The sequence below is a fragment of the Rhinopithecus roxellana genome, chromosome 8 (assembly GCF_007565055.1).
Source record: "Rhinopithecus roxellana isolate Shanxi Qingling chromosome 8, ASM756505v1, whole genome shotgun sequence".
Lineage (NCBI taxonomy): Eukaryota > Metazoa > Chordata > Mammalia > Primates > Cercopithecidae > Rhinopithecus > Rhinopithecus roxellana.
In genome coordinates this window covers 31,343,730-31,364,511 of record NC_044556.1, presented here as the reverse complement: position 1 = coordinate 31,364,511, position 20,782 = coordinate 31,343,730, and the positions used below count along the sequence as shown (strand labels likewise).

Genomic DNA, 20,782 nt, shown 5'->3' with positions numbered 1-20,782 from the left:
TTTCAATTTGCATTTTTTTGGTGACTAAAGATATTGGGCGCTTTTTCGTAAGTTGATGGCATTTGGATAGCCTATTTTGAGAAGTACCTGTTCAAGCCTTTTGACCAATTTTTATTTGTCCTTTGCTTAGTGGTTTATAGGAATTATTTATATAGAGTGGATAGAAGAATACCTGTGAGATACAGATACCACAGATCTCCTCTCCCATTCTGTGGCTTGCCTTTTCGTTCTTTCAGTCTTGTGATGAATAGAAGTTCCTAATTTTTCCAAAACACAATAGATAAATCACAGAATTTGTATTCTGTTTTGAAAATCATGTTATATCTTAACCTCCAGAAGAGATTTTCCAGTTTTTTTTTGGTAGACATTTTATTTCTTTACCTTTTACGTTTAGGTATAAGATTTATTTAATATTAATTTTGGTGTATTATGTGAGATAGATCAAAAATTTTTTTTAATGTGGAGAGTCAGTTGCTCATGATAAAAATGCAATAAACTGAGAATAGAAGGGAGCTTCCTTAATCTGATAGTAGATACAGAAAAGCCCTTGTCTTGTCTTGTCTCTTCTCTTCTCTTTTCTTGAGACAGTCTCATTCTGTTGCCAGGCTGGAATGCAGTGGCGCGACCTCAGCTCACTGCAACCTCTGCCTCCCAGGTTCAAGCGATTTTCCTGCCTTAGCCTCCTGAGTAGCTGGGACTACAGGTACATGCCACCACGCCCAGCTAATTTTTATATTTTTGGTAGAAATGGGGTTTTCACCATGTTGGCCAGGATGGTCTCGATCTCTTGATCTTGTGATCTGCCCACCTTGGCCTCCCAAAGTGCTGGTATTACAAGTGTGACCCACTGCGTCCGGCCACATTTTTCTTAATGATGAAATATTGAATGCTTTCCCCTTGAGGTTAGGAACAAGACAAGTATGTCTGTTGTCACCTCTTCTAATCAACATCATGCCAAAGGTTCCAGGCAGTATGAATAAGACAAGAAAACAGAAATAAAAGATTGGAATGGAAGAAACTGTCATTATTTGCAGATCACTTGATTGTGTATGCAGAATCTGAACTATTAAAATTAAATAACAAAATCACTGGATACAATACACGGAGTCAAAGGTACTTCTATAAACAAGCAACAGTTTAGAAGCACCATGTACATAGAGATATACCTAATAAATAACATTTAAGACTCATACACTGAAAACTATAAAACATTGCTGAGAGAAATTAAAAATAATGAAGGGATATGCTATATTCATTGATTGAAACATTCAGCATTGTTGCAATATTCAGTTTCGTTTTATTTTCTTTTTGTTTCTTTTCTTTTTCTCTTTTGTGATAGAGTCTTATTCTGTCACCCAGGCTGGAGTGCAGTGGAACGATCTCCGCTCACTGCAGCCTCTGCCTCCTGGAATCAAGTGATCCTCTCACCTCAGCCTCCCAAGTAGCTGGGACGACAGGCACATGCCACCATGCTCAGCTAATTTTTGTATTTTTGTTTTTTTTTTTTTTTTTTTGTAGAGACAGGGTTTTGCCATGTTGCCCAGGCTGGTCTCGAATTCCTGGGCTCAAGCGACCCACCCACTTCAGCCTCCCAAAGTGCTGGAACTACAGGCATGAGTCACCACACCTGGCCTTATTTTCTTTTATGCTCCCAATACCTACCCTGGTGCCTTGCAAATAGGAAGGAATCTCAGAATGATTATAGATTTACAGGAAGTTGGAAAAATAGTAGAATGGTCCTGTTTTCCCCAATGATAACATCTTATATAACTCTAGTACAATATTAAAACCAAGAAATTGACATTGCTAGGCCGGGCGCGGTGGCTCAAGCCTGTAATCCCAGCACTTTGGGAGGCCAAGACGGGCGGATCACAAGGTCAGGAGATCGAGACCATCCTGGCTAACCCGGTGAAACCCCGTCTCTACTAAAAAATACAAAAAACTAGCCGGGCGAGGTGGTGGGCGCCTGTAGTCCCAGCTACTCAGGAGGCTGAGGCAGGAGAATGGCGTAAACCTGGGAGGCGGAGCTTGCAGTGAGCGGAGATCCAGCCACTGCACTCCAGCCTAGGTGACAGAGCAAGACTCTGTCTCAAAATAAAAAAAAAAACAAAAGAGACATTGCTACAATCCACAAACCTTATTGAGATTTTGCCAGTTTTATATACGTGTGTGTTGTAGTTCTGTGCAATCTTACCATGTGTAAATTTGCGTAACCACTGCCATGCTCAAGATACAGAACTGTTTCATCACCACAAAGATCCTTCTTGCTGTCTCTTTGTAGTCTACTCCCTTTGCCCTCCATTTCACCCCTAGCAACCACTAATCTATTATCCATCTCTACAGTTTTATCAATGTGAATAAGTGAATGAGAAAATACTGATATCATTTTGCATCAAGTTTTGTTAAAGAGATATCAAAGAGGAAAGCTCCTTGGTAAAACCTTAAAGAATGGCTCTATAGGTGCTATCTCATTTCTAGTCATCAATTTTGCCTCTTAAAAGCTTGAGTTTGGCTGGATGCCATGGCTCACACCTGTAATTCTAGCACTTAGGGAGGCCAAAATGGGTGGATCGCTTGAGCCCAAGAATTTGCGACCAGCCTGGGCAACACAGCAAAACTCCATCTCTACAAAAATAAAAATTAAAAAAGTTAGCTGGGTGTGGTGGTGCATACCTGTAGTCCTAGCTGCCCGGGAGACTGAGTTGGGAGGATCACTTGAGTCCAGGAGGCAGAGATTACAGTAAGCTGAGGTCGTGGCACTGTACTCCAGTCTGGGTGACAGAGTGAGACCCTGTCTCAACAACAACTAGAAAGCTTGTGCTTGAATTTTTTTTTTTTTTTTTTTTGAGACGGAGTCTCGCTCTGTCGCCCAGGCTGGAGTGCAGTGGCCGGATCTCAGCTCACTGCAAGCTCCACCTCCCGGGTTTACGCCATTCTCCTGCCTCAGCCTCCGGAGTAGCTGGGACTACAGGCGCCCGCCACCTCGCCCGGCTAGTTTTTGTATTTTTTATTAGAGACGGGGTTTCACCGTGTTAGCCAGGATGGTCTCGATCTCCTGACCTCGTGATCCGCCCGTCTCGGCCTCCCAAAGTGCTGGGATTACAGGCTTGAGCCACCGCGCCCGGCCCGAATTTTATCATATTGCCCCTAATGTTTAGATTCAAGAGGTCCAAATTTTACCAATCAGAGTTAGACCGATGATCCATGATATGAATATATTAATTTGGGCCAATATGTTGACTAGTTAGTGCACTGTCTTCCCCCAGAGGAAACCAAATTATAAGACTAAATTACTCTCAAGGCTGCCAGAGGAGCGTTGTATCAAAGTAAAAGGGTAACTTTAGCCATTTCTAGCATGGAGAGGTAGCAATCATGACTGCACTCTTTATAGAGTCCTGTGCATAGCACCTTGTTTCCTTAAATGAGTTTTAAGATAATTGGGGAGGTTAGTTATTTGAGTGTCTTCCAAGTTTTTCAGATGTGTCACTCTATAGTGGTGTCATACATGTTATGATACTTTTTAATTTTAACCTCAGAATGGTCTTTTCCTTGTCACCAAATGCTGGGGACACCATTGTAGTCACCATTGTATGCCAACTACATTGGGGCTCTAAAGCTGTAAGATTAGGCCAGGCACAGTGGCTCATGCCTGTAATCCCAGCACTTTGGGAGGCCGAGGTCAGGAGTTCGAGACCAGCCTGACCACCGTGGTAAAACCCCGTCTCTTCTAAAAACACAAAAATTAGCCGGGCGTGGTAGCAGGCACCTATAATCCCAGCTACTCGGGAGGTTGTGGCAGGAGAATTGCTTGAACTTGGGAGGCGGAAGTTGCAGTGAGCCGAGATTGCACCACTACACTCCAGCTTGGGCAACAAGAGCAAGACGCCGTCTCCAAAAAATAATAAATAAATAAATAAATAAATACATACATACATAAATAAAACTCTAAGAGTTTATAACTTCATGAGGCAGATCCTTCAGCTCTGCCGGCATTTAGGCCTTAACCTGAGATCAGTACTAAGAAGCCAAGAGGAGGAGAAGGGAGTATCTTAATTATGGGCATTTCTTTGGTATATTGGATTCTTTATTCCTAGGTAGATTTCAGGGCAGACAACTTGAACAAGCTGAAGAACCTATGTAGCAAGACAATCGGAGAGAAAATGAAGGTAAGAAAACTGAGGAACAAACAGCCGTGAGAGCTTGAGCGGAGATATTTGATCTTGCTCTTAGCTAATGTTCACAGAAGTTCTAACTCAGTGTTTAAATCTACAAGATGTTCAGTTTCTTACCAAAGAGGAACATATTATTTTAAAAAGATAGGGAGGCAGGGAACTTGGAGGCACTTTCATATACTTTACCACAAGTCCATCTTCTGTGTTCAGGTAAGATTCTTTGTTGTCTAGCCGTTTGTTGTCTATTCTGTTCTTACATTAGAAATATAAATTCCAGGCCGGGTGCGGTGGCTCAAGCCTGTAATCCCAGCACTTTGGGAGGCCGAGACGGGCGGATCACGAGGTCAGGAGATCGAGACCATCCTGGCTAACACGGTGAAACCCCGTCTCTAGTAAAAATACAAAAAACTAGCCGGGCGAGGTAGCGGCGCCTGTAGTCCCAGCTACCCGGGAGGCTGAGGCAGGAGAATGGCGTGAACCCGGGAGGCGGAGCTTGCAGTGAGCTGAGATCCGGCCACAGCACTCCAGCCCGGGTGACAGAGCGAGACTCCGTCTCAAAAAAAAAAAAAAAAAAAAAAAAAAGAAATATAAATTCCATCAGTCATCTTTTTTTATGGCAGATTTCAGATTTGTCGTCTCAGTGTAGTTGTGCTCCATAATGAAAACAGTACAGATTCAGAGTTCAAATCTTGCTGCATTATGTGACTTTTAGGCAAGTTAATGTCTGAGCCTCAGTTTTCTCATCTATAAAATGATAATACTAAAACCTATAGAATGGAAACGTTAGAACTTTTTTTTTTTTAATTTAAATGCCAAGCAATGGTTATGGATAGAACTAAATTTCTTTCAAATGTAGAAAATTTGGCACAGTGTCAAGAACATGTAGTTGTTCAGCAATTGTGGGTTATAATGAATGGCAAGTAATGTTACTGGTCTTCATCCAAAAAAAATCCTTCCTATGTCTGAAAAATATCACGTTTCAGCTCAGCTTTTGCTTTGGTATGCAGAATAGTTCATGTTTTTAACCTTTCTTCAAAAATACCTGTTTAGCCCCTTAATCATATTACATTACATATTATAGCCAGGTACAGTAGCTCACGCCTGTAGTCCCAGCACTTTGGGAGGCCGAGGTGGGCAAATTGCTTGAGCTTAGGAGTTTAAGACCGGTCTGCACAACATAGTGAAACCCCATCTCTACAAAAATAAAATAAAACAAAACAATTAGCCAGGCTTGGCGGCCGGCGCCTGTCGTTCCAGCTACTCAGGAGGCTGATGTGGGAGGATCACTTGAAGCCAAGAGGTAAAAGTTGCAGTTAGCCCAGATTGCGCTACTGAACTCCAGCCTGGGTTTCCAGTGAAACCCTGTCTCAAAAAAAAAAAAAAAAAAAAAAAAAAAAAAAAAAAAAGAATTAATTAAATGCACTTTGCAATCTAGATAACTTTTAAGTTGTAAACCTCAAAACTAAACAACAACAACAACAAAAAACATTATAGAACTTTGGAACCGCACCAGTAAAGAGCATAAAAAGATGACCTTGGGATTCTAGCACCTTACGCTTGGCTTCATGACAGTCAGCATCTTTCTCTTTGACAAAATTTTGTTACACTTTCAGCGTGTAACACTTGTAGCTGTGGAAAGTGGTATTGATAATCATCCAGTTTCTTTCTGTGGGACTTAGTCATTTGCATGCTAGAGACCCCATGCTTATGTTAATTCCCATGCATACTCCTCCCTGGGTGTTCTTTGGGACCTATGTGCAGTCAGTGCCAGCTGGGTACTTTTTTGTAGCAAGAAGATGGGATTGTGAGTGTTGTCATTTACAATAACATTCCTAGATCTGATTTTGTTGCTAGCCATGCAGGCAGTGTTCACTCCCGCTGCCATTGAAATGGTAATGATAGTGGTTTAATTTGTAGAGCACTCGAAAACATTCAGATACTTTCACAGACATCTCCTTTTGGTTTTGATCCTTACTGCAAAGCTGGAGTGCAGATAGTACATTTGTCAGACCTATTTAATGGGTAAGGGAATCAGCTTAGGAAATTAAAAAGCTTGCTTAAAATCATACTCTAACTTAGTTGCAGAGTCAAACCTTGAGCTCTGAACTTGAATTTGCTGCCCTGGGGGACTATCAAATAGCAAGGGAGCCTGGTAACTATCTTGCTAACATATCACCCTGCCTATGATGCCATTGCAAAAATCTTGAGATTTAGTCCATTTTTTCCCTACCTCTATAGTCTGTTTGTTCTTATCAAAACTCATTCTGATAGTTTCAGATTTTTCCAACTTTTTTTCTTTTTTTTGAGACAAAGTGTCATTTTGTTGCCCAGGATGGAGTGCAGTGGCACAATCATGGCTCACTGCAGCCTCAACCTCCTGGGCCCAAGCAGTCCTCCTGCCTCAGCCTCCCTAGTAGCATGCCACCACACTTGGCTAATTTTTTTTTTTTTTTTTTCGTAGAGATGGAGTCTCCCTATATTGCACCTGGCCAGATTTTTCCAGCTTCCTTTTTTTTTTTTTTTTTTTTTGAGACGGAGTCTCACTCTGTCGCCCAGGCTGGAGTGCAGTGGCCGGATCTCAGCTCACTGCAAGCTCTGTCTCCCGGGTTTATGCCATTCTCCTGCCTCAGCCTCCCGAGTAGCTGGGACTACAGGCGCCCGCCACCTTGCCCGGCTAGTTTTTTGTATTTTTTAGTAGAGACGGGGTTTCACCATGTTAGCCTGGATGGTCTCAATCTCCTGACCTCGTGATCCACCCGCCTCAGCCTCCCAAAGTGCTGGGATTACAGGCTATGAGCCACAGTGCCCTGCCAACTCTTTTTAATTTAAGAAGAATTTAACTCTTTAAGTGATCTTCTTAAATTCACCTGGTTTTGTGCAAGGATTACAAGTGATGATTTAGCAGAATTATCACACAGAAGGACGAGAAGAGAAACTAGAGAGAACGAAATCCAGCCCTGGTTACACCCCAGCCATTGTGTCAAATTGCATTGATTGTTCTAAACTTAGTTCCAGATCCTGTGACTTTTTGGTTGTTTGTTTTCCTTGGCTGTCTGATATGTCATCACTCCATCCATCTTTCCCCCTTAGCCTCAATGCTGGGATTGTTGTTAGCAGGTGGATAAGAATCTACACTTGGGGTGGGTGCAGTGGCTCATGCCTGTAATCCTAGTACTTTGGGAGGTCAAAGTGGGAGATCACTTGAGACCAGGAGTTTGAGATCACCCTGTCCAACATAGTGAAACCCTGTCTCTATTAAAAATACAAAACAAAACAAAAGCCCAAAAATTAGCCAGACGTGGTGGCGCACTACTGTAATCCCAGCTACTTGGGAGGCTGAGGCAGGAGAATCACTTGAAACCGGGAGGTGGAGGTTGCAATAAGCTGAGAGCACGCAAACTGCACTCCAGCCTGGGCAACAGAGTGAGACTCCGTCAAAAAAACAAAAGAAAAGAATCCACAAGCCGGTGTCTGCCCCAGGGCTTGCTCCTGAGCACTGCGCTGCCTCTCCTGTGCTTGTAGCTCATGAGCATTTCAAATCAGTTCTCTTCTGATTCCTATGAGGACTTAGGCACAGGGAGTGACATTCTTCTCGTATTCTTCAGGACGTTAATTCTCTGATCCAGACAGATTAATTGATTTTAGGATCAAAAAGCTATTAAGTGGCAGCATAGGGGCTTAACACTTTGACTTCTGGTTTCTAGTGTCCTAATTTTTTTCCTATATGTTGTATCTTTTTTTTTTTTTTTTTTTTTTTTTGAGGCGGAGTCTTGCTCTGTCGCCCAGGCTGGAGTGCAGTGGCCGGATCTCAGCTCACTGCAAGCTCCGCCTCCCGGGTTCACGCCATTCTCCTGCCTCAGCCTCCCAAGTAGCTGGGACTACAGGCGCCCGCCACCTCGCCTGGCTAGTTTTTTGTATTTTTAGTAGAGACGGGGTTTCACTGTGTTCGCCAGGATGGTCTCGATCTCCTGACCTTGTGATCCGCGTGTCTCGGCCTCCCAAAGCGCTGGGATTACAGGCTTGAGCCACCGCGCCCGGCCGTTGTATCTTTTATATGTAGGAAGTTCTGCAATTCGTTTACATAATACATTAATCTGGTGTTTACTTTATAAAACAGTACCAGAGATTTTCTTTTATTGATTTGTGTTGAGTTTTTTCCTTCCTGAAGAAAAAAGAGCCAGTGGAAGATGATGAGTCTGTCCCAGAGAATGTGTTGAATTTTGATGACCTTACTGCAGACGCTTTAGCTGTAAGTTAGAGTCCTTTTGTAAGTTAGGATCTCTGCTGTTTTGTCTTTTTTTTTTTTTTTTTTTTTGAGACAGAGTCGCGCTCTGTCGCCCAGGCTGGAGTGCAGTGGCGGGATCTCAGCTCACTACAAGCTCCGCCTCCCGGGCTTATGCCATTCTCCTGCCTCAGGCTCCTGAGTAGCTGGGACTACAGGGGCCCGCCACCTCGTCCAGCTAGTTTTTTTGTATTTTTTAGTAGAGACGGGGTTTCACCGCTTTAGCCAGGATGGTCTCGATCTCCTGACCTCGTGATCCGCCCGTCTCAGCCTCCCAAAGTGCTGGGATTACAGGCTTGAGCCACCGCGCCCGGCCTGTTTTGTCTTAATTTTATTCCTAGACAGCAAGTGCTCACACTCTGCTACACACAGCATTGTGACATCCTTTCATTTCTGCTGCTGGGAAATGTCCCCACCCATTCTTGTTATATCCTATATTTGAGTATTTATTAGACAGCAGAGATGGAGACAGATGGAGTGGGAGAGTCAAGGGTAGGAAGAATAGAAAAAGGAAAGGAACTGTGTTTGGTTTATATAGCTCCATTTTCTACCTTTTGGTACACAAAGGCAAGAAACTTCAACTTACTGTAATACAGTAAATAGTGCGCTGGGCAAGAGGAGTAATTTTTGAGTTTTTTAGTCACTGAACCCTTTCTTGAAACCCTTAACATATAGCAAGAACATAAACCAGCAAAGTTGCTGTGCTTGAAGGGCTCGGATTGGGGGCCTGAGCCTGCCTGGCCCTACTGCTAAAGCACTCGCCTCAAAGAAGTAAGAGCACAGTTTGAAACAGCTGCAATACAGAATACAAAAATATGCTTCAGACAAATCTCTTACTCCTAATAAATTTATAATCTTCCTAGAGAACAGTTAAATGCAGCACATCAATAGAGTGCTAAATTGGTTCAATCAAGAAAATCAGAAACTGCAGATTAAAGGAAAGTTCTCATAAGAGAGTGGCAGTACTAACGTTTCTGCGATGTATGGGAACAATAGGAGTGGCCAGAACTATTCTCAAGCACCACCAAGGAAAAATGCCGATGGATTTGTAGAGCAAGACTGTATATATCCGTGTGTGAAATAAATCTCAGTTCTTGCCGGGTGCGGTGGCTCAAGCCTGTAATCCCAGCACTTTGGGAGGCCGAGACAGGCGGATCACGAGGTTAGGAGATCGAGATCATCCTGGCTAACATGGTGAAACCCCATGTCTACTAAAAAATACAAAAAACTAGCCAGGCGAGGTGGCAGGTGCCTGTCGTCCCAGCTATTCGGGAAGCTGAGGCAGGAGAATGGCGTAAACCCGGGAGGCGGAGCTTGCAGTGAGCTGAGATCCGGCCACTGCACTCCAGCCTGGGCGACAGGGCGAGACTCCATCTCAAAAATAAATAAATAAACAAATCTCAGTTCTTAAAACTCTTTGTTTCCAGTTTTTAAAATGCTACCACAAGGGCTCTCTTTAGAGCACAACAGGGTTAGGGCAACCAAATCTTATTTCTGTGCTGTCCTTGCCTCACTGTCCTGCTTATGGGCCTGGCCTGTTCATCTACAGAACCTGAAAGTCTCATAAATCAAAAAAGTCCAACTCCTCATTGATGAAGCCATCTTGAAGTGTGATGCGGAGCGGATAAAGCTGGAAGCAGAGCAATTTGAGAACCTCCGAGAGATTGGGAACCTTCTGCACCCTTCTGTGCCCATCAGTAACAATGAGGTTGTTATGCCCAGACCGTTTATTCCCCAAAGAAGACCACCAGAGTCCAGAGTCAAAGCCAAGCGGCAAGGATCTTTACTGCAAGTTCGAACTTGGTGCCTGCGTTCCACAACATACAAGAGGGCCCCGAACGATGCATGTGCCCGCTTTTTATAGCCCGATGTATACAGGATATGTAAGGTTACAGAGGAACAAAGGAATTCTTTTGGTCGCAGCATCACAATTGGTTAATATTTTAAGTTATACATTTAACAGTTTTCTATTTGTTCCCGCGCATTTAGTAAAACTACAAACGGTTGTGACCTTATCGGGGGCTCTCTAGGTGGTGTTTCTGAGATATATGGGGGGATGTGTTTGTGTTGGGCTCAGGAAGTTGGGACAAATAGAGGAATGTGTTTGTACTGGGCCCAGGACTGAGATATATGGCAGACACCGGTAATTAGAACAGAACAGAGCAGGACAGGGACTTTCACAACGCTTGTCCTTACAACGTCTGGAATCTATAGATAACCTAATCGGTTAGGTCCGGGGTCGATCTTTAACTAGGCTCAGGGCGCCGCCCGGGCTGTTTGCCTGTGGACTTCATTTCTGCCTTTTAGTCTTTTCATTTGATCTCTTTCAAGGTAGGTGGCTGTGCCGCAGCGGGAGGCAGCCTTAGGTGGCTGCTGTCTCTGCAGGGGCAGGGACGGGAGGAGACCTGTGGAACACTGGCATTGTCTGTCAGAAGCAGTTTCTTTGTATATTCCCTCTGTCCACCAATTGAGAATTGCAGGAGTCAGATCCTTGTCTGATTGGGAAGTAGCAGAGACAGCAGGTAGGAGGAGACTCCTGGCACAGAAATCTCTTCCAAATAGGGCTGCTGTCCTCCACTGCATGTTGCCCATGGTAGCAGGCGTCTGGTAGGAGGGATCTGCTAAATCAACCTAACCCCCTCACCCACACCCCGCTGAGAAGCTGCAGGTCGAAGGGAAATCTGCATGATAAAAGTTTCCTGCTGAGCGGGAGCTTCCCCTGCACAAAGCTGCTCGGAGCCCAGCCTTTGTTCCCTGACACCCCAGCCGGAGCAGGGCCCATCTGTGCCTCTTTCATTCATTCCCTGGTGAACATTAAACTTACTGCAGGCTGGGGTGTGCAGGAGGCTGCAGAGCACAGACCATGAGCAGACTCAGGAGGTCAGGGCCCCGAGTCCGCCCTCATGTTGCCCTGGGACCAATGAGAGCCTGGAAAAAAAAAAAATCTACATTCTCCTCTGTACCCCAGGCAATGTCGATTATCTGGGAAGAGTTGTCCTTGTGCAGGATTTAAGAGGTCATTTAAAAGGGTTAAAAACAAAACAAAAACAAAAACCGAGAGAATACTATAGACCTCTTGGAAAATCATCCTTCCCAGTTTCATGCCTAGAATTACTTCTCAAACTTCGTAAGTTATTACTTCTTCATTGAGTAGCAAGTTGCCTTCTCTAGTTATCAGACACAGTAGTGTTTAAGTTAAGCGATGACGTCACAAAGCTAAATTGTTCGTAGAATAAAGTTTGGAAAGACAGAGGTTGTAGAATTAAGAAATCATATATCAAGCTTGGCGCGGTGGTTCACGTCTGTAATCCCAGTACTTTGGGAGGCCTAGGCAGGGGGATCACTTGAGCCCAGGAGTTCGAGACCAGCCTGGGCAACATGACACAACCCTGTCTCTACAAAAAATAGAAAAATTGGCTGAGCATAGTGTCGCGCACCTGTCTGTAGTCCCAGCTAAGCCTGAAGTGGGAGGATCACTGGAGCCTGGAAGATTGAGGTTGCAGTGAGCCAACATTGTGCCACTGCACTCCAGCCTGGATGACAGAGTAGTAAGACCCTGTCTCAAAAACAAATAATAATAATAATTTAATTTAAAAATAAAAAAATAAAATCACATGTCATGTATCTTTCTTGCTCTGTTTCCTTAGGATGCAGACAACAAAGTAGAGAGGATTTGGGGGGATTGTACGGTCAGGAAGAAGTACTCTCATGTGGACCTGGTGGTGATGGTAGATGGCTTTGAAGGCGAAAAGGGGGCTGCGGTGGCTGGGAGTCGAGGGTACTTCTTGAAGGTAAGAGCTGGGAGCCAGTGAGGATAGGATTATAAAGAAGAAACAAATTTTTTTTTTTTTTTTTTTTTTTTTTTTTTTGCGGAGAGACATAGCCTACTTAAAGAGGCCCCCAAATCTACCAGTTGTACTCGCCTTTCTGCAAATGTATTGGCAATTAGACGCAATTCTCTTTCTAAAGCAAGAGAGGGCTTATCAGGATTCCATAGAACAAAAGCCACTAAGTGGTCCTCCATAATGAATGTATGTTTTGCTGACTGAATCAGAACAGTCTCTGCCTTAAGTAGCTCAGTATAATTGGATAGTCAGACAAGTAACAAAGAATCAAAATCCACTGTCAGAAGCACTGTGGTTTGTGTAGGCCCAAAGTGCTTTGAGAACATCAAGAGAATTCTCTTAACTGTGTGCCTGAAGAATTCGCTGGGCTTCAGTGTTCAGAATGAATCTCAAGGTTCAGAATGTCAGTTGCTGTGATCTGTGGTCTTTTTTTTGGCCTCCTATGTGCCCCTGGGTAATCCTGTTCTGTCGGCCCAGGTGCCTTTGGGTGTCAGTGCTAGCTGAACATGACAGTGACAAGACGCAGTCACACAGTTCTGTGTCTCTGCTCCTCTAGGGAGTCCTGGTGTTCCTGGAACAGGCTCTCATCCAGTATGCCCTTCGCACCTGGGGAAGTCGGGGCTACACTCCCATTTATACCCCCTTTTTCATGAGGAAGGAGGTCATGCAGGAGGTGGCACAGCTCAGCCAGTTTGATGAAGAACTTTATAAGGTGAGTAGCCTGGGTCAGGTGGCAGAATGACTTAAGTTATGTAGCTTAACTTCAGTGATACAAAGTGGTGCTGTCCAATAGGACTTTCTGCGATGATGGAAACGTTCTGTATCTGTGACTCTTGAGCACTTAAAATATGGGTGGTACAACGGAGGAAGCACATTTTTTATTTTAATTAATTTTAACTTAAACATGTAGCTAATGACTACCATATTAGACAGTGCAGCTGCAGAGCCTCTTTTACCTTTCCCTGGGTAATCTGTATGATGAATCTAAATCAAGTATACTTCAACACCATGAGCTTAGAAAAGAAGCCCATTCCTTGGGTGCTTGGACAAAAGGAAATTACAGTAGTGGCACTGATCTCCTAGCCCGCTTCCCGTGTCCTCCCACTCCTAACCCCAGACTGGAAGCTTCCACAGGGTGAGACATACTTACCTTGGGATGGAGGTGGCTTCCAGTTTGTGGCTCCTTCTCAACCATGGACCATGTCAGGGAAAGCCAGACAATTCAAGTCAAGGTTCAGAAGGTGATTCTGATCAACTGGCTCTAACACCAATAACAGCACCCCACTCTGTGTTTGGCACTCAAGATTTCTAGAGCGTCTCTGCTAACAGCTGTCCAATGTAGCAGTGTCTACTCTTCTTTTGCCCCTCCCTTTCAACTCTTGTGTCAGAAATAGAGACTTAGTTCCCACTGGCTTATTTCCTCTCCAGACGGTGGAGGTAGAGTTAGACAACTGCTATTGGACTCATCTAATTTATATAGGGAGATAGTTCAGTAATTAGAAGAATCTTTCCATTGTTTCTGTTGATGAGGTAAAGTTAAGTTTTCATTCAAGACGCACTGGGAAACAAAATGTTCCCCCTAAACCCTGAGCATTAGTATAACCTTGACCTCCTCCCTCTCTGCTTTCTTTTTTTTTTTTTTTTTTTTTTGAGACGGAGTCTCGCTCTGTCGCCCAGGCTGGAGTGCAGTGGCCGGATCTCAGCTCACTGCAAGCTCCGCCTCCCGGGTTTATGCCATTCTCCTGCCTCAAGCCTCCCGAGTAGCTGGGACTACAGGCGCCCGCCACCTCGCCTGGCTAGTTTTTTGTATTTTTTAGTAGAGACGGGGTTTCACTGTGTTAGCCAGGATGGTCTCGATCTCCTGACCTCGTGATCCGCCCGCCTCGGCCTCCCAAAGTGCTGGGATTACAGGCTTGAGCCACCGCGCCCGGCCTCTGCTTTCTTTTAATGAAGGGAGGAATGTGTTCCTTTACTGGCTAAAACCTGTTTTACCTTTTCTTTCTTTTTCTAATTTCAACCCGTAAGATTAGGTCATCATTAAAGAACATTAGAAATATCCACTGCAGGTTAACACTAGAGAGAAACCTATGTGGAGTATTATGGAAATTGTTAGGTAGCCGGTGCTCCCTGAGTCCTGCATTCTCCATCTCTCATCCAGACGCTTCTTGGACCCACAGGCAGGAAGAATCACAGGTTTCAATAGTGAAGAATTTTGGCTGGTACTTCTTGTCTGATAAAAACCTCAGTTCTGTGAGAATGAATATAGCGCTGCCCTGTAGAACTCTCTGCACTGATGGAAATGTTCTGAGTCTGCATGATCCAGCATGGCAGCCATGAGCCACGTGTGACTTGAGCACTGAAAATGTGGCTGATGCAACTGAGGAACTAAATTTTAATTTAATTTAATTTGTTTTTATTTTTATTTTTGTGATTAATTTCCTATATAGAGACAAGGTCTCACTATGTTGCCCAAACTGATTTCAAACTCCTGGGCTCAAGTAATCCGCCCGCCTCAGCCTTACAAAGTGTTGAGATTATAGGTGTGAGCCACGATGCCCAGCCCAATTTAATTTGAATAGTCATATGTGACTGGCTATACCATATTAGGCTGCACAGCCCTTGAGCTTTCCTGTGTTGTATGTGAATGGCCCCACAGTGGCTACATTCCTACTGCCAGGTAGCAAGGTAGTTTTCCAGGCTCTAAACACTGACCCAGAGGAACCTTTCTTCCTTTTTTTTTTTTTTTTTTTTTTTTAATTAAAATACTGCTACATAACAGAAAATTTAGAAATGGCAGAGGCAATTACCTGCTTTCCCATTGACCTAATATAACAATTGTCATCTTAAAATACTCACTTTGGGATTTTTTGCATATATATGTTGTTTTCACATACTTATAATTGCCATGTACATAAGTTGCCTTTTTACTTAGCATTATTTTTTATTTTTATTTTTATTTATGTATTTATTTTTTGAGACAGAGTCTCACTGTGTTGCCCAGGCTGGAGTGCAGTGGCACGATCTTGGCTCACGGCAACCTCTGCCTCCTGGGTTCAAGTGATTCTCTTGCCTTAGCCTCCCAAGTAGCTGGGATTACAGGCATCGCCACCACACCTGGCTGATTTTTTTTTTTTTTTTTTTTTTGAGATGGTGTCTCACTCTTTCACCCAGGTTAGAGTGAAGTGGCGTAATCTCGGCTCACTGCAGCCTCCACCCACCAAGTTCAAGCGATTATCCTGCCTCACCCTCCTAAGTAGCTGGAACTACAGGCATCCACCACCATGCCCAGCTAATTTTTTTTTTTTTTTTTTTTTTTTTTTTTTTTTAGTAGAGACGGGGTTTCGCCATGTTGGCCAGGCTGGTCTCCAGCTCCTGACTTCAGGTGAACCACCCACCTTGGCCTCCAAAGTGCTGGGATTACAGGCGTGAGCCATCGCGCCTGGCCACACCTGGCTAATTTTTGTATTTTTAGTAGAGATGGCGTTTCACCAAGTTGGCCAGGCTGGTCTTGAACTCCTGACCTCAGGTGATCTGCCTGCCTAGGCCTCCCAAAGTGCTGGGATTACAGGCATGACCCACCATGCCCGGCGGCCTTTTTATGTAGCATTATATCAAAATTATTTTTCTGTGTTACTGCATGGTCTTCATTTTTATGGTTGTATAATATTACATAAATAATGTTACAGTGAACTTTGTCCTGTCTGAACTTTTTTTTTTTTTTGCATTATTTTCTTTAGCTGAACAGCAAAATACATTCTTTAAGGATCGTAACCACTAACCTATAAGCACCAAGAAAGCAGAGACTGGTGTCCCTTTTTGCTCCACATTGGTGTTTAGTAAACGCCTCACAAGGATTATGTGGCTACCAGCACAGGTTTATTGCATACCTGCCAGCATTGACCATTATTCATCATGGATGAGTTTTCCTTATTATATAAGTTGAAAATAGCTGGGCATGGTGGCTCACGCCTGTAATCCCAGCACTTTGGGAGGCTGAGGCAGGTGGATCACCTGAGGTCAGGAGTTCCAGATCAGCTTGGCCAACATGGTGAAACCTTGTCTTTACTAACAGTACAAAAATTAGCCAGGCATGGTGGCGCGTGCCTGTAATCCCAGCTACTCAGGAGGCTGAGGCGGGAGAATCGCTTGAACCTGGGAGGTGGAGGTTGCAGTGAGCCGAGATTGTGCCACTGCACTCCAGTCTGGGCAACAGAGTGAGACTCTGTCTCAAAAGAAAAAAAAAAGATAAGTGGAAAATATTCTTTCCTCTTAATTTACATTTCTTTGATCTCTGTCTGGGACCCCACTGTGAACTGACCCTTTCCTTTATCTTTTTAGTATTCTCTCCCCACTCCCAGGCAGGGATTAAAGGAAATTTTTCCTGCACTATCACTGATATCTTTCTTGTGGTTTCTTCTTCTAGCCAAGGTCCTCCCCTCTTCCTCTTAACTGGTATAGCTCCTTCCTTCCACAGGTGATTGGCAAAGGCAGTGAAAAGTCTGATGACAACTCCTATGATGAGAAGTACCTGATTGCCACCTCAGAGCAGCCCATCGCTGCCCTGCACCGGGATGAGTGGCTCCGGCCGGAGGACCTGCCCATCAAGTATGCTGGCCTGTCTACCTGCTTCCGTCAGGAGGTGGGCTCCCATGGCCGTGACACCCATGGCATCTTCCGAATCCATCTGTTTGAGAAGGTGAGTAGATGGGTCGGGGTAAGGAGTGGACCTTTCTCTCTCTCCAGAAGGGTTAGACGAGAGATGGGATCTGTGTTGCTGAGGCCCATCCTGACTCCAGCTTTTCCTCTCATTGCTTACCTCTGTGTTTCTGGGGAAGTGCGTGGTGGAGTGGCATGGAGTATGGACCCTGAAACCAGGCTGTGGCTTTGCCACTCACCAGCTGTGTAACATTGGGCAAAATACATAAGCAACCAGTGCTCCACTTCTGCGTTTGTACGAAGAGGGTAACAGTAACGGTGCCTGCCTCACCAGGCCTATTGTGGCCTATTGTGAGGATTATCCCCGTCAATATATATAAAGCACTCAGAACAGGGCTGGCATGCATATGGGAAGCTTGCACCATAAGCATTTGCTCTTGTGGTCCAGTCCCAGTTGCTGGGGTCCCAGCCTTGTCTGCCTTCCAGTGGTGTGGAAACAGGTCTTCATGGCAAGGATGTCTTCCGCTGCAGTCCTTTATTCACCCTGTACTGCTGTCACCATCTCTTTGAGTCCCTCTCTGCAGATTGAACAGTTTGTGTACTCGTCACCGCATGACAACAAGTCTTGGGAGATGTTTGAAGAGATGATTACCACAGCAGAGGAGTTCTACCAGTCCCTGGGCATTCCTTACCACATCGTGAATATTGTCTCAGGTATGGGACCCAGCCTCTTCCCAGCCTCCCTTTCCTGCATCCCACAGACGCCACCCTCACCAGCTGAGCTGCCACACAGAGAAACAGATCACAAGTCGACTCATTGCCCACATAAATTAAAATATTACCCTCTTCTCACTGGGGAGTATTTGGTGTTAAGAATATCTGAGGCCAGGCGTGGTGGCTCAAGCCTATAATCCCAGCACTTTGGGAGGCCGAGACGGGCGGCTCACGAGGTCAGGAGATCGAGACCATCCTGGCTAACGTGGTGAAACTCCGTCTCTACTAAAAATACAAAAAACTAGCTGGGCGAGGTGGCAGGCGCCTGTAGTCCCAGCTACTCGGGAGGCTGAGGCAGGAGAATGGCGTAAATCCGGGAGGCGGAGCTTGCAGTGAGCTGAGATCCAGTCACTGCACTCCAGCCTGGGCGACAGAGTGAGACTCCGTCTCAAAAAAAAAAGAATATCTGGATGTGATTTTACCTCTGGAGATAGGACATGAATTAAAGAATTCTCCAGGCTTGCTAAAGGTTAGCCTTCTGAAATACCATCCCTCCTTCATGAGTTCTAGGGGTTTTTCCTTACAGGTTCTTTGAATCATGCTGCCAGTAAGAAGCTTGACCTGGAGGCCTGGTTTCCGGGCTCAGGAGCCTTCCGTGAGTTGGTCTCCTGTTCTAATTGCACGGATTACCAGGCTCGCCGGCTTCGAATCCGATATGGGCAAACCAAGAAGATGATGGACAAGGTAGATGGCCCCCAGGGAGGTGGGAAGCAGAGCCTTCAGTACACGGCCCGTCCGTCTTATTTCGCAGCCTCTGGGGTGCACTGGTCCCCAGCATCATGGGAAAACCTGAGCTTCTCAATCTAGACCAAAAAGGGAATCTGAAAATGCCTTCTACTGAGTCAGGACTGAGTTCTTTTAGCTAGAAACCTGAATCTAGCTCTCTTCTATAAGGTAATTCTAGCTTTTCTCTTTCTGGCTTTGTTTTTCTTAACTCCAGAGAAAGAATAATCTCCATTTATCTACACAGAACAAGTTGGAGGCTTCCCTCTTCTCACCCAAGAAGGTCTGGGTTGTAAGCTGTTCTCTTCAAACCCAATTTTCAGGCCCTACTCTTTTCCAAGTCAGGGGCTTGAAAGGGGTGAAAAGGAAAGGCCACAATAGTAGTTTCTTCCTTCCCTCAAAGGGCCCAACTCCTCAGAATACCAGAAGCTACCACTTGTCACTCATGGAGACATGAGGGATCTTTCTGCAGTTATCTAACAGGCAATGAATACCAAATAATTCAAATTCAGAAAAAAGTTGCTGAGGGGTCGAACCCATCATTTTGATGTGGACAGTTGTGGTTGGGGAAGTCTGGTTGAATGGATGGTTCCTGGCCGTCCGTAAGAACAGCTGAGAGTTGAGCCCGACTTCCCCTCTGGGACCCTGTCTTCCCAGGTGGAGTTTGTCCATATGCTCAATGCTACCATGTGCGCCACTACCCGTACCATCTGCGCCATCCTGGAGAACTACCAGACAGAGAAGGGCATCACTGTGCCTGAGAAATTGAAGGAGTTCATGCCGCCAGGTAAAACTCCCAGCTCATCTCATCACCCTCCTCTTTTCTGTCTTCACACTCTTCAAAATAGCAGGCCCCTTTCAGGTATACCAGGTTTTTTTGTTCGGACACAGCCCCGGAAACTCTTGTCTGCCCTCTCGGGCTGGGCAAGGCAGGGGGCCTGGCTGAGAAAGTAGCCAGTGCAGGTGTGATACTGAAACGCTGCTAAGATTCAGACTAGGGAAGAAAAGAATAAAGGAAACTGGTGCCTATCAAAGGGACCCCTCTGTTCAAAGGGATCATTGTCTCGTTGAATTCTCCCCAGAGGTCTTAGGGCTTTGACTCGCTGAGAAACAATAGGTCATTTGGTTGACTCTTCCCTCCCAGGACTGCAAGAACTGATCCCCTTTGTGAAGCCTGCACCCATTGACCAGGAGCCATCCAAGAAGCAGAAGAAGCAACATGAGGGCAGCAAAAAGAAAGCGGCAGCAAGAGACGTCCCCCTAGAAAGCAGGCTGCAGAACATGGAGGTCACCGATGCCTGAACATTCCTGCGTCCCTGTTTGCTTTCATTTCTGTCTGCTGAGATCTCAGAGCCTGCCCAACAGCAGGGAAGCCAAGCACCCATTCATCGCCCTGCCCCCATCTGACTGTGTAGCTGAGAGGGGAGCAGTGCCGTGTACCACACAGATGTTCCTGTCTCCTTGCATGGGCATAGGAACCCATCACTGATGACTGATGAAACCATGCAATAAAGCATCTCTGGGGAGGGCTTAGGACTCTTCCTCAGTCTTCTTCCTGGGGCTTGAACCCCGCCTCTGACGGTTCTCCCTGATACACGCTTCTGCTTTTCCTTCCAAATTAGGCTGTCCCTCCAGTTAGCAAGTCACAGAGCCTTTGAACAGGTAGGTGAAGGGAGGGGTACACTTAGAAAAGGCTCAAGGGGCGGGTGGAAAATGGAGCCTGAATCACACAAGCTTTCAGGGCAAGGGCCAGGATCCTCCTTTACAAATATGTTCCTGCTTGAAATCATTGAGGTAGGACTGGCTTAGAGCCAGAACTGTTTTAAAAGCCTCTTAGCACTTCTGATCCCTACGAAGGACTCTGGAAAGGGAGAGGCTGTATTTAATCCAGAAGAGCCCCTAGCTTCTACCCTAGCACAGGTTGGGGACTTATTAACAGCAGTTTCTCTCGTTACAGCCACCCCTACATGGGGAGACCAACTGCATACCGTCTTGCTGCTGCACCTCCAAAGGACTGAGATAGCCAGCAGGGCAGACGAGAGGAGAAAAATGTTGTAGTCCCTTTGTGGAGCTCCCACTGTTGCCCTAATAGCCAGTTCCTTTCGCAGGGGAGGCTGATGTTCAGGCTGTTTATTTACCTGCTGCCTTTCATCTGCAATCTACAAACCCTCTACTTTAATAACAGCTTCTGGGCCGGGCGCGGTGGCTCAAGCCTGTAATCCCAGCACTTTGGGAGGCCGAGATGGGTGGATCGCGAGGTCAGGAGATCGAGACCATCCTGGCTAACACGGCGAAACCCCGTCTCTACTAAAAAATACAAAAAACTAGCC

The 20,782-nt window shown here is 45.3% G+C and overlaps 1 protein-coding gene across 3 annotated transcripts in view; it reads left to right on the top strand.

Annotated features, from left to right (window-relative positions):
* Positions 1–20,023, top strand: part of LOC115899268 (serine--tRNA ligase, cytoplasmic-like) — a 28,233-nt gene extending 8,210 nt beyond the window's left edge. Inside the window, exons 3-11 of one of the 3 annotated variants that reach the window (XM_030937033.1) lie at positions 4,095–4,166; positions 12,102–12,245; positions 12,856–13,011; positions 16,774–16,995; positions 17,540–17,669; positions 18,256–18,413; positions 18,670–18,735; positions 19,110–19,239; positions 19,597–20,023. In XM_030937033.1, coding sequence (XP_030792893.1) covers positions 4,095–4,166; positions 12,102–12,245; positions 12,856–13,011; positions 16,774–16,995; positions 17,540–17,669; positions 18,256–18,413; positions 18,670–18,735; positions 19,110–19,239; positions 19,597–19,754 — 1,236 coding nt within the window. In that variant the 3' untranslated portion in view covers positions 19,755–20,023. The remainder of the gene's footprint in view (positions 1–4,094; positions 4,167–12,101; positions 12,246–12,855; positions 13,012–16,773; positions 16,996–17,539; positions 17,670–18,255; positions 18,414–18,669; positions 18,736–19,109; positions 19,240–19,596) is intronic. The other 2 variants (XM_030937035.1, XM_030937034.1) reach the window with 2 other exon arrangements.
* The last annotated feature ends 759 nt before the right edge of the window (positions 20,024–20,782 follow it).